We start from the raw sequence: 12,487 nt of genomic DNA, 5'->3' as shown, positions 1-12,487 counted from the left end.
AGTTGTGTCTTGGGGGAGGTGGCTACAGAGTCATTGTCCCTTTTTTGGCTAAAGAGGTACACTTTTTTGGCTCGAAATGAGGTACACTTTCATGTAGCCTATAGATGGTGGAATTGATATCTGTGCAATGCTGTAAATGCAAGAAACTAAACCAGATAAAACATTCAGGAAAAAAAAAATCAGCAAAGAAAATGTTGCCTAGAAAATTTTTATCATGGTAGACTATGACAGTGCCACAGTGCCATTTCTGGCTGACACAAACACCTGAGCAGTACTTGCTCATATCCTCTTTCCTGGACACTCTTACTGTCATCTCCAGAGCCAGTCTATGCATCTAGACTGACCTTTGATTTTTCTCCATATAACTATACCTTTTAAACTTTTAAGTGTGGTGTAGTAATGAACGAAATTAAACAAACAGAATATGTGGAATTGTCGGTTTCATAAAGAAGAGCTCTGCATGTTGTAATGACTCCCTAGTGTGCCTTTTTAAAAATTTTAAGGATAAAATGAGGTCTTTTAAGTAGATAACATTGAATGAATGTGATATAGAAAAGGCTGTATCAGACCATGAAACTGACTAAAGAACATTAGAAATGAAGTTTTTCCCTGTTCTTTTTTAATCACTTCTGAGATACTGTTACCATGTAAGTGGAGGTATAAACCAATTTATTTTAGTAATCTAATTTAACTATTAAAAGGAAAATGTCTGTGTAGACCTGAAAGCTAAACAGGAAAATTGCTCTGTAATGACAAAGTAAGGTACAATTAGGGTTAGCTGAAAATAGCTCTAAGCCACAATCTATGTTTCCAAGAAGTATGGAATGTGCTGTATTTAAAGAAGATACATACTAAAAATACATGGCACCCATCCAAGTGGAGGAAAAATCCATCATAAAAATGGGGCTGCCTTATTTTAATACAGTGCATGGAACTATTTGAGGTATGGTTGCCTATTATAATGACATCTTGTCATCCTTTAAGGGGAGGAGAGTATGGCTACTATAGGTCTTGATGGAAAGATGATAACCCTTCCTTTCTGTATTGGCAAAAAAGTCAGATGACATATTGAAAGACTGAGCAAGATGAAATGGAGAAAGCTGAGAGATGAGCTATCTCTGCAGCCACTGGCAATAATGATCATGTCTCATTTGGCCTTTACCCTTTTTCTGCAAGTCATTATTTCTACAACTCCGTAGTGTGTTCCCATCTCTGACTCACACCACTTTGAACCAGCACTCACTTTGAGCTTGTTTACTCCTCCCTGTTTGTCCACTAGTGATACCACTTAAAAATAGCTTTGCTTCTGTGCTTCCCTTTGTGCTGGGACAGCTTGTCGTGTTTGCAAATTCATCTGCTTTACTAATGTAAGTGAAATAGGCTGGTTCGTGTTTTATGTTATACACTATGTATCCCAAATATTTTGCTTCCATTAATTATGATTCCATAAAATTACTTCAAGCTTAGTCTTGCATTTGCAGTCTGACACTAAAATAATACCAAGCTGGTTTTTTTCTTCAGAAACTTACTTCAGTTGAAGAAAATAATTATTTTGAGAGTAAGGGTATGCAAGTCTCCAAATTATCACCCATCCTTACCTTTTTTAATGGAAGTTTTGAGCCAGGGTAGTTTATTCTCTGGATATTGTAGTGAAGGGGAGCTGATTCTTGAAGAGGCTTTAAAATAAGCAATTCTTTGCATGATCTTGAAATAGGATTCGAAATGAATGGGAGATCAATAGCCTGAGTCTGTATTTCAGAGTTTTTTAATTAAGTATTTTAATTGATAGAGTTCGTATTTAAGAACTGGAAGGAAGGAAAAAAGAGGAAACATTGTACGTCCTGAATTCTGAATTAAACAGTATTGAAATTTGCTTTTGCCTGTTAAAAGTGAATTTGTATACTTTTTTCCCCCGTCTTTAAATTAACACTTTTAAAAATAGCACAACAAAATACCTAACATGCCTGAGACACCAAGGAAACCATGACATTTTCTGCAATTCGTGCTTCTTTTGGCATGGCCTTATATTTTAGTATTTTGAAAGAAGAAGTAGGATACAAAAGTAAGATTGATGTTAGGAATTTAAAAATATTCCCATTTTTTTGTATAGTTTTGTATTCAGTGTTTAAAACCTCCCTTCCTATAAAGAAAAAGACTGAAATTTGGCTTTTGAAGCAAGCCCTGAATTGGAACAGATGATTGCACAACCCAAGAGCCAACCAGAATTTGAGAATTTTTTACTTCTGCTTGACATGTGGAAGTTTTGTGTTAGTTGTGAACCTGGACAAGTCAGTCAACTCTACAGATTTGAAGGCTTCATGGCAGATGGAACCCCAAATTTTGACACTTCATTGCCATCTTCAATTTGTTTTTAAAAATCACTGGATGGGACCCAGCAGCCTGCTGGGTGGTGTTCTCTTGCTGCTTCACACAGCATGGAGATAAATAGGCAGAAGCTACTGGTGGAGTTTGTACTGCAGTGCAAGCAGTTATCATGGTTCTCTGTTGAATTTATTCAACAGAACCAAAGAATTGATTTTTTCCTGGATTTCCTGGATATTTACCATGTATCTTTTAAAAAAAAAAAGTCTTTTAGTAGTTTGCAAAGTATTTCTCGCTAAGTTTCAGTTGCCCTGCCTGCATAGCTTTATTTCTGCATCTGTCTTGAGTTCAAACTGTTGTTGGTCTCTTACACTCTTATTTCTACTACTGAGTCATTAAATGTTGTTTCCTTGCTATTTGCTTTCCATTTTCATCATCAGTCAGTCCAAAAAAAGATACTTTAATACACAAGATGCAAAACCTGACTATTTTAGAGAAGTGAAATACTGTGATGCTTTTCTTTATTTGTATAATTTTATTTTTAGCATTTCTTAGTTCAAAATGAGCCACTGTATGCAGAGGTAGCTTAAAAAAGGAATGTTTTTATGAAATTGACAATTTTATAATATCCAGCCCTTAAAGTAATTTCGATTATCCTTGCAACTACCCATTTTCAAATTCTAGCATGATTTTAATGCTTATTCTTATTATATCTGAAGTAAATAATTTCTGTCTCACATACTTTAAAAGTGAGGACTGCAAGCCAAGAATTAATTTTGATTTTGATACCACTTGGGATTTTTTATAGTTAAAAGTCAGTCCTAAAGACTGAGGTGAAAAACAGGTTTGAATTCCAAGTGAAATATCAAAGACTAATATTTCAGTCTAAATCAAATGTGTTCTCAAGTATATATTCCTGGAAAATAAGCTTTCAAAAAGCTTATGCTCTAGGTTTTGTTCAGGCATAGTTATTTGATATACTTAGCAAAGACTGATGGCTCAGTTTTCAATCCTGAAAAAAGGATAGAAAAATCCTTTCAAAAGCTGAAACAATCAAATTAGATCTAGTCAGATCTGAACTGATCAGATTAAAGACATGTCTGGTCTAATATCTCACTCCAAGCAGGTTAAAGATAGGTAACATAAACACCTGGCTATGAATGGACAAGTAAATAGCAGTACATCTCTGGCATGCTTTGGTAACATTCATCAATTTGTATTTTAAGACTTGAGTCTCTGTTTTTGCAGTTGTCACTTACACAATACTTACCTGAGAGAGAGGAATCCCTTACATGCTTTGATTCTTTGTTACATAATTCCCTAGAATACTTGATCATTTTTCAGTGGAACCATATCTGTGGTTTTCAGCCAAAAAACTGGGTTTAGTTTAACTTTCTTCAAGAAGGTGCTACCCACTGAGAAGTCATTTATACCTAATGACAAATGTAGACTTAAAATTGAAGTCACAAAGTTCACAGCACTTAATAAGACCTTAGAACTATCTCCTTCTTCGTGGTATTTTTCTGTTGGGCTTTTTGATGCTGTTTGGTTTGCTTTTGTTATAGGTATGTATGCTGTGGTAGTGGTGCTAGATGGGCTTGTGGCTGTTTGTTTCTAGATTTAAGTTGGAATGTATAAAGCCAGCATCTTGTTCATGAGAATTCACACTGAATTCAATGGATAAAATGCAGGGGTTCAATTCTGAGAATTAAATTGCCTTAATTTTCCTATTTGCCAGTTGCCATTTCATGTTCAGGTGCCTACTGTGTGATGCTCTGTTACTTTTTAATACTACTGAACTTCATTAAACTAATATTTGGGGTTTTTTTTTGTTTTTAGAAAAAGCAATTATTTTCATGTAAGTATGGAGCTCATTAAGGTAATTAATAATACATAGAAGCATATGGAATTAAATTTTGGTGAGTCCCATGGAAGTGAAGGAGTAACAGCTGTTTCATGTAACTGCTAACAGTCATTAAATAAATGTGAATGATTTCTTCTGCATGGAAGATTGATAGGGACAACTGTTTTTTTTATCTTGGCTCTTCAGTTAGCAGCATGTGTAATTATTTTTCCAAATACTTAATTTTTGTTTTGTTTGTTTTTTTTTTTTTTCAGGATGGATTAGATGCTTTGGTATATGACTTGGATTTTCCTGCCTTAAGAAAAAACAAGAACATTGATAACTTCTTAAACAGGTGTAAGTATTTAATGTTTAAGATATTAAATAACAGCAGTCTGCAATATCAAAAAGCAAACACCTCTGCTAGCTCTTTGAAAGGCACCTAGGGATTTGGGGTGCATTGAGTTTTTGAGTGCAAGGGTCTTATTTATTTATTTCCCACAGAGAAGTGACAGCTGCCTTTGCAGATCTCATCCCCAGCAATTGAGTGTCCAGTCTGTTGCCCCTGTAAATGGCCTTGTCTGCAGTGGCACAAAGCCTTTTAAGAGAAAGGCCTCTTGTCTTTGTTAGGGCAACTCCCTGGATTCCCATAACTTGTTTTCTAATTTCATGTACTAAGATAACGTAAGCAGTTAACAATAAAATGCCATAGTGATGTATACAATGCCAGGAAATGGTATTAAATATTTGTTCACTAACAGACTGGAGCATGTATTTTGTAAGCTTTTGGGTTTTTTAGTATAAAAGGTCTCTTTTCATGAAAGTCTTACACTGCATAGCTGATGCATTTATTGTGTATGCAGCTGATGTCTCTGTGGAATCCTCTGCATTTGCTCTGTGTTTTTCTACAACCAGATTTCCTGCACGTTATACTCTATTATAACATTTTTAAGTAATCAAGTTGGTTTTTTTAATAGAAATAATAGTTCCATAATTTTCATAATTAAAAAAACCAAAATACAAACAAAGAAAACCTCAAAAAGGCATTTATGAATCAAAACTTCTCTGCAGGCTGCCAGACCGACAAATTCTGAAGATCATGGTAGAAATGTTTGCTGATTGAAGACTTGCTTCTGCCTGTAGACTAAATAGGCAAAACTTGAAATTAAGCTAATACTATTAGATTTTTACAGGCTTAAGCAATTCAATTGAATTCTATAATAAATGGTTTTTGTGGTAAATATAAAGGAATTTGACTAAAATAATTTTTGTCTTTGCTTTGAAATTTATGTGGGGTGGTTTTTTTTTTCTGTTTCACAGTATTTTCAAATGGTTTATTAGGTACAACTGTAACCTGTGATAGTGAATTTGGTGGTTTTTTATATTAATCTCCATTTGTGTGAGTATTTGAGTCCACTAGATGTAGTTGATGGCTCACTTGCACATAAGCTGGTTACTGAAAGCTTAAGCTCAAATGTTCTGTTTAACTTTTCACAGTTCAAACTGTATTGATACCATATGCTGAGGTACATGCACATTTTGTGTACTCAGTTATTTACTGAGAAGGCGTGGTGAAACTCTTGGAGAAAAGAGAAGTTGTATCAGGCAGAGGAAATACTCATTGCAACAGATAATTTGAATGTAATTTTTATGAGTAGTGAAATCATTAGTGAGTCTCAAAAAGCTTCACTTCTGCAGTTGGGGCTGAGTAAAAGAAAACTTTTACATTTACAGCCTGATAATGAATATCTTTTAGGTATAAATTATATATTGTATAAGATGTGATCTGAAGTAATCTGAAGGTGGAGAACAAAACACATTAGTTCCCTTCAAACTGCCTTTGAAACATTAACTTGCAGTGGTTGCTGAAATGTGAAAGCAAGCTGTGGATGTGTGAGTAGTGGCCTTAGAGGGAACTGTGAAGTCTAGTTTGTCTTGAATTTCTATTAAAAAAAAAAATACGTTTTCATGCTTAATTTTATTAGAAGACTGTTTAAAACATCTTTTTGCAGTATTAACTGCCTGGTTTGCAACATTTTTGCAGGAATTTAAAATAAATTTCTAGATAGCAAATAAAATGGGAGTTTGCTTCCTTTATAGACTGATTGCCTTATCTTATTCCTCTCTTTACTTCTCTCTAATTTACATTGTATATTTGTGGTGCCTCCAAAATCTGCTTCTACCAGCTGGAGTTGTGAGGATGATTTTTGCAAATGTAGAATCTTATTATTTCTCTACCATATAGAATCAAAAGAATAAAGAAATGAGTATTAGAGGTACCTGAGAACCCTGTTTTGCAGTGGTGATTCAGTTTATTTCAAGGCAGCATCTGAGCCTATAACCAAAGTTCAGGGCAAGTTGGAGAGGGTGATTTTTGCCATGGGAGCCACCCCAGCTGTTCATAGAGCATGAGCCACGTCCTCCACTGGTCCTGGGAGATAAGGAACTGCCTATTGAAGTTTACTGCAGCCTGATAAACATTGTTTAACAGATCTTAGAATATGGAGGTTGAATTTCCAACACTGTTGTTACTGTAACATGTTGTCTGAAGATAACTGAGTGTTAGTATGTATCTCAGGCATAAATTTCAATTTGCAACTGATGACAAGCTTGGCTTGCATTATTTTAAAATCTTTAGCTTAGGTTGCTCTTCTGATGTATTTTCCTTAATTCTTCTTTGTCCATAGGCAGAGCTTGTGATTGTGCTTAGGCTTATTCATTCAGAAGAGGTGAACCTCCTGTTGTGAGATTACTAAGCAGGAAGTTAACAATAGCTAGAAAATTGCTGTCATGAAAATTGCCACATTTTAGTTCTGTGCAGTCTTGCTCCTTCTCTTCTGTAAGCCAGTTGTCACCAGGGCAAATAAGGCAATGCATTATTTGTTGGAACTACTGAATATTTTGATCCATATGTGAAAGAATTTGTCTGAGTGTAGAATTTTGCTATAATTCAGCAGAATCAGCCTGAGTTATGCTGCATTGTAAATGGTTGCTTTACATTAGATAGTAATGCCACAGAGTATTTATTCAAACAGAGCTATGTTTGTTCCTCTTGAGGTAATAAAATCTTACTGAATTTTTATCATAGATAGGCTGCTTTTGTTTTACATTGTGGTCTGTGTAGGTGGAAATCTAATGATAATTTTCTGTCAACTGCTTTGTCAGTTTTTAATGTATGAAATTAAAATATTTTATTTCTTTTCCTTTTTCTTCTCCCTGTCCTTACTTCTCTCTAAACATTACTTTTAGGCCTGTAGGCTTTTAGAATATTATTTTTGAAAATAAAGTACTGTTGCATGATTTTTTTTATTAGAAGCATATCTGTTTTGGTAGAACTTCCTGGCTTGTAGAAATACTGAAGCATGAAGCTTTTCTACGTAGTCTCATGCCAGTGTTGACCCACATGGATTAAAATAGATTGTTTTAATCTTTTACCAAATTTGGAATTAGAATATCTGCCCACTGGGAGTTTGTAAATTATTCTAGTTTATAGAATGACAGGTTTATATAAATAATTGCAATGATTCCCACTGCATGTTTTAAATTAAAATCTACTTCTTTGAGTATTAGGAATCATGACAGTGCAGAAAAATGAAACTTTTTTAAAAAATATTTTTTCAAGTGTCCTGTAGTGTATTTTCTTATACACTTTCCCAGCTGTGTTGCATATTTATTCAGAAATAATTTTTTTATACTGATCAGCTTGCAAGAAGGATCATGCTGGATATGAAACTTTTGCATAGCTATTTTTTTTTTGCAGGTAATTATTTTTAACGAAATTCCTAAATTAAGATCTCCTGTAATAGGATTGTACAGTAGAGTCATTGTGTTAGGTGATATCAGGTTTTGGTAACTGTGGTTATGAGAATAAGGTCATGCATTCTTGCTGAGAATTTTTCACTGGGAAGGCAGGTTCTTTCAGCAGCACTTCTTCTAAAAACTGAAAAATTGAAGCTAGACAAATGGGTTTAATTAAGTTGACTATATATGAAATGTGAATTTTGTTCTATGTAGATAAAGACACAGTAAATAAAATGAGAGATCTGCGCATGAAAGCTGAAGATTATGAAGTGGTGAAGGTGATTGGTAGAGGGGCATTTGGGGAGGTCCAGTTGGTAAGTTCAGTTTCTACTTGTACATTTGAACATATTCTGTAGTATTTCCTCACGTGTCTGTTTCTCAGTGTAGTGTTCAGAAGATGCAGTCTGAAATATTAAAGCCTTTGGATCAGTGAAATTTTATTCCTTTACATTTTATGGAAATGTTTTTGAAAATACCCTATTTCAGTCCTGTCCGAGTGCACAAGTATTTGTTTTGCATTGTAGTCTTCTCTCTTAAAATGGAATGTGTTTTCCTCATAATTAAGAAAATTAGCCTTTACCACTGTTTACATGGACACTTGAAGAAGTCTTAAGGGCTAGAAGAGTTTCTGCCAGTTCAGGGACTACACCAGATTTTTGTGGACATAGTTCTCACAGATGAGAGATGTGTGTTGTTTGTGATAGGTTAGCAGCCAGGCTTGTTAATCCTGCTTTATTTAATCGAGTGCTGGTGGGAGAAACTGGAAATACAGCAGCAGCAGCTGCAGGTACACACATTTGCTAATGAACTCTGGAAAATGCTTGTAGTTTTAACTTTATGGTATTTAACAATGCTAACTTCCAATATTTGTCCTTTTAAAAACGGCAGATACATGCAAATTATGTGACTCCTATGCCTATGGACTTCTGGGTTGAAAAGTTCTAGCAAGTATTTTAAAAGTAGTGCATTGTCAGATGTAATTATTTTCTGAATGTAAAGTATATAATCCTTTCTAGTAATGTGAAGAGTCTTATAAAGTGTGCTAAATGGTAAAGCAGGAAAAGTAGTGTTTTCAGTGATGTTCTTCATCTGTTAATATGGCAAACTAATATGTTCCATATGTCACATTTGTCTTGATAGGTAAGGCATAAATCCTCAAGGAGAGTGTATGCTATGAAACTTCTGAGCAAATTTGAGATGATAAAAAGATCTGATTCTGCATTCTTCTGGGAAGAAAGAGATATTATGGCTTTTGCTAATAGTCCCTGGGTTGTTCAGGTAAATGATACTACTTTTAAAATACTGACATTATAGAATAGCTTGGTTGCAACACTGCATGACTTGGAATTACACATTTCAAAGTCTCATTTTTTTGGTCTGCTAGGGAATACATGACTAAGATAAGGAATGCTATACAAAAGAGCAAGTATCACACTTGCTTCAAACTGTATTTTGTCACATTTACAAGATAAACTATTCTGTTTATTTTTAAAACTCTTTGCCAGATATGTGTTGGTGCATCTGCTCTGTAGTAGCTATTTGAATCATCCAGCATACCAGAAAGATGTACTTAAGACAGAGCTTCTGTATATTCTAATTTCTGTGTCTATCTCTGCAAAATATGCCCGCTCTGGTTATTTTTTCCCCATTTCAGTGTTGTCACTAACAGTTTTTTGGGAGGCACTGCTGCCTTTGAAGTTCTAAGGAGCATGCCTGAACCAATCATTGAGCATTGTGTGTGCACATGTCAGCTTGTTAATTTAAACTGTTCTTACCCTTAAGCATATAAATTCTTCTGTTAGCTTGGAATTACACAAACTCATTCAAGTTTTACTCAAGTCATATGGGTAACTGTTGTACTATCTGTTTGGGTGTTATTGTTCAGAATAAAACTTTGGATTTTCATACAATTTTAAGTAAAGAAAAATCTGCTCACTATTCATGGTGAACAGAGGGCCGACAACTTTAAGGGAAATATTTTTATCCTTTAAGTTTTAGGCTCATTTTCTATATAATAAATAAATGTTGACAGTTGAAAAATAAACATTTACTGATAATAAAAGTAGAATCAGGCAGATGTTTGCAACAGAGTAGTTTTATCTTTGCATATGGGTCAACTAACATCCCAGTGAGAAAAACATTTTGTCTAAATGTAATGAGCATTCTTTGAAATTCTCTCAAAACTTATTGCACCAAATTCACTAATCTTAATTTGTAACCAGCATTCTACTTCTTACAGAGTAATATAAAGAGATGGAGGATCTGGCTAAAATTTGCACTAGAGGTTAATTTCTTTTTAGGAGGTTTGCTGAATGATGCAGAGTTGCTGCAGTTATGGTAGCAGTTCTCTTACTTTTGAAGTCAACTTAAACAGAAAGGCCTTTGATTTGCCGACAGGCAAAATATTAAAGATAACTGGGACATTAAGTGGCTTATTTTTTGTTTTTGCTTTTTTGCAGTTATTTTACGCATTCCAAGATGACCGTTACCTTTACATGGTGATGGAATACATGCCTGGTGGGGACCTTGTGAATTTAATGAGTAACTATGATGTTCCAGAGAAATGGGCAAGATTTTATACTGCTGAAGTTGTACTTGCATTAGATGCAATTCACTCAATGGGTTTTATACACAGGTGAGAAAGAAAAAGATGTTACAGAGGGTTGTTTATTTCCTGATGCTTCCAGAACTACTTCAATTTAGGCAGTTTTAAAATTCAAAATATTATTTCTTTATTGTTATTCCATAATTATTCTGTCTAACAAGTCGAAAAGTTGTTGCCATCAGAAACTGTAATTCTGAGGTGGTATAATCAAAGTAAAGGTTTTTAGCGGGCTAATGTTCCTCAATTTGGGGAGCAATGAAATTGTCCCACTTTACCAAGAGATAACAAAAACAATTAAAAATGGTATGAGCATGTTGGCCCCAGAATGGTTCTTTTCCTTTGATTTGAAAAAGCTGTTTAGGGAATATGATCACAGTAGTATCCACTGTTAGGAATTAATTCTCTGCTAGGCATTTGAAACCTCAGTGACCCATTAAACAAGAATCTGTGAACAATGTGAGGAAAATCTCCCAGCCATATGTTTTCTTGTGAGGGACAAGATGGAAAATTGAGATGCAGAGCAAAGGGACTTGGATTTGTTTCATATTATGTACTTGCCCTAAAGTGAAATGTAGTCACTTCTAGGATTGAGTAGTTTTCTTTTTGATATTTGAACTTGTATCCATTTCTGGCTTTTAATTATATTAACTAGGAACAGAATAATAATTTTGTCAACAGAAAATACAGGAGGAATTTGAGTAGTGTGTAGTATACATATAGTATATACATTTTCTGTTTGTAATTTGGTAACAGGATCTCTGTTAACACATATAAGCTTTTGCAAAAACTGCAAACACAAAGCAAAATAAACTACTAATCCATTGCTTGAGTAGGATCTAGAGCATCATTAATTATGTAGCTATGCTGCATCTAATGGGTAAATTATCTGGCTGAATGAACCATTTGTGCATGTGTATTGCAAGCTTTAGAAAGCAGGCATTAGAAGATGTCAGTAGCACTGAGAGGGGGTTTTTTTTTGGTGAAAATTTACGTTATTTTGACACTAGGAGATTTTTTGGAATTTATTTTCCCCAGTAGTTAATCTAATCTGATGAATGAAAAGGAACTTAGGAAAATATGGGCCTACTGCTTAATGGGTCAGGGACCAAGAGACAGAGGACATGAGAATGGTTGGGGCTGCTGCCTTTGCCCCAGCCTTCATTGATAGGGTCTGCTTTCAAGCCTCTCAGGTTCTGTGCCCAGTGGCAGAGCTTGGGAGAGGAAACCATTGCTCTGGCAGAGTCAAGCTGAGTCCTAGTTGTGCAAACTGGATATGCACATGTCCAGGGCACATGGTGGAACATGCCATGGGAGCTGCCAAGTTGCCAACTGCTCTCTGTCACCTTGGAAGGTGTGTGGGAATTAGGAGATTCCTGATGACTGGAAGGAAACAAATGGCACACCTATCTTGCCCCAAGAAGGGCTGGGAGGAGAGAGTCAGAGGAGCTGAAGGCCAGCCAGCCTAAGGGCAGTTGGCTTAAATTGTCAGGAAACTGTTTCCGAGCGTGTGGATGGGAGGATGATTGTGAACAGTCTGCATGGATTTATGGAGGGTAATGCGTGCCTTCCCAAACCAGTTACCTTCTGTGTTGAGATTATGGGCTTCACTGATAAGGCAGAGTACGTTTGTCTTGACTTTAGCAAGGTTATAGATGTAGCTGGGTTAGAAAGGTACACTCCAACGGGTAGAACTGTCTAGATACTCTTTGAGTAGACTGTACTGTCCAGCAGCAGTCAGCTACCAGCTACCAGTTCCCCAGAGATTTGATATCAGGATCAGCACTCTCTCTGTTCACAACATAAACAGTGTTCAGGCAAGACAGAAAGCATTAGTCACCAGCTGCCCAGCAGGACAATAAAAAAGGTGGACCAGACTTGAAGTTGCATGGTGAAAAGATGAAAGGCAATGGATGACA

General features: G+C 35.4%; 1 protein-coding gene across 1 annotated transcript in view; it reads left to right on the top strand.

Annotated features, from left to right (window-relative positions):
* ROCK1 (Rho associated coiled-coil containing protein kinase 1) overlaps window positions 1–12,487 on the top strand; it is an 85,403-nt gene that overhangs the window by 27,678 nt on the left and 45,238 nt on the right. Inside the window, exons 2-5 of the mRNA XM_083859950.1 lie at window positions 4,441–4,522; window positions 8,180–8,280; window positions 9,107–9,244; window positions 10,426–10,601. Coding sequence (XP_083716076.1) covers window positions 4,441–4,522; window positions 8,180–8,280; window positions 9,107–9,244; window positions 10,426–10,601 — 497 coding nt within the window. The remainder of the gene's footprint in view (window positions 1–4,440; window positions 4,523–8,179; window positions 8,281–9,106; window positions 9,245–10,425; window positions 10,602–12,487) is intronic.

This window comes from Zosterops lateralis (assembly GCF_965231275.1).
Source record: "Zosterops lateralis genome assembly, chromosome: 1".
In the NCBI taxonomy this organism is placed as follows: domain Eukaryota; kingdom Metazoa; phylum Chordata; class Aves; order Passeriformes; family Zosteropidae; genus Zosterops; species Zosterops lateralis.
Note: the sequence above shows the minus strand (reverse complement) of the source record. Positions and strands in the feature narration are given on the sequence as shown.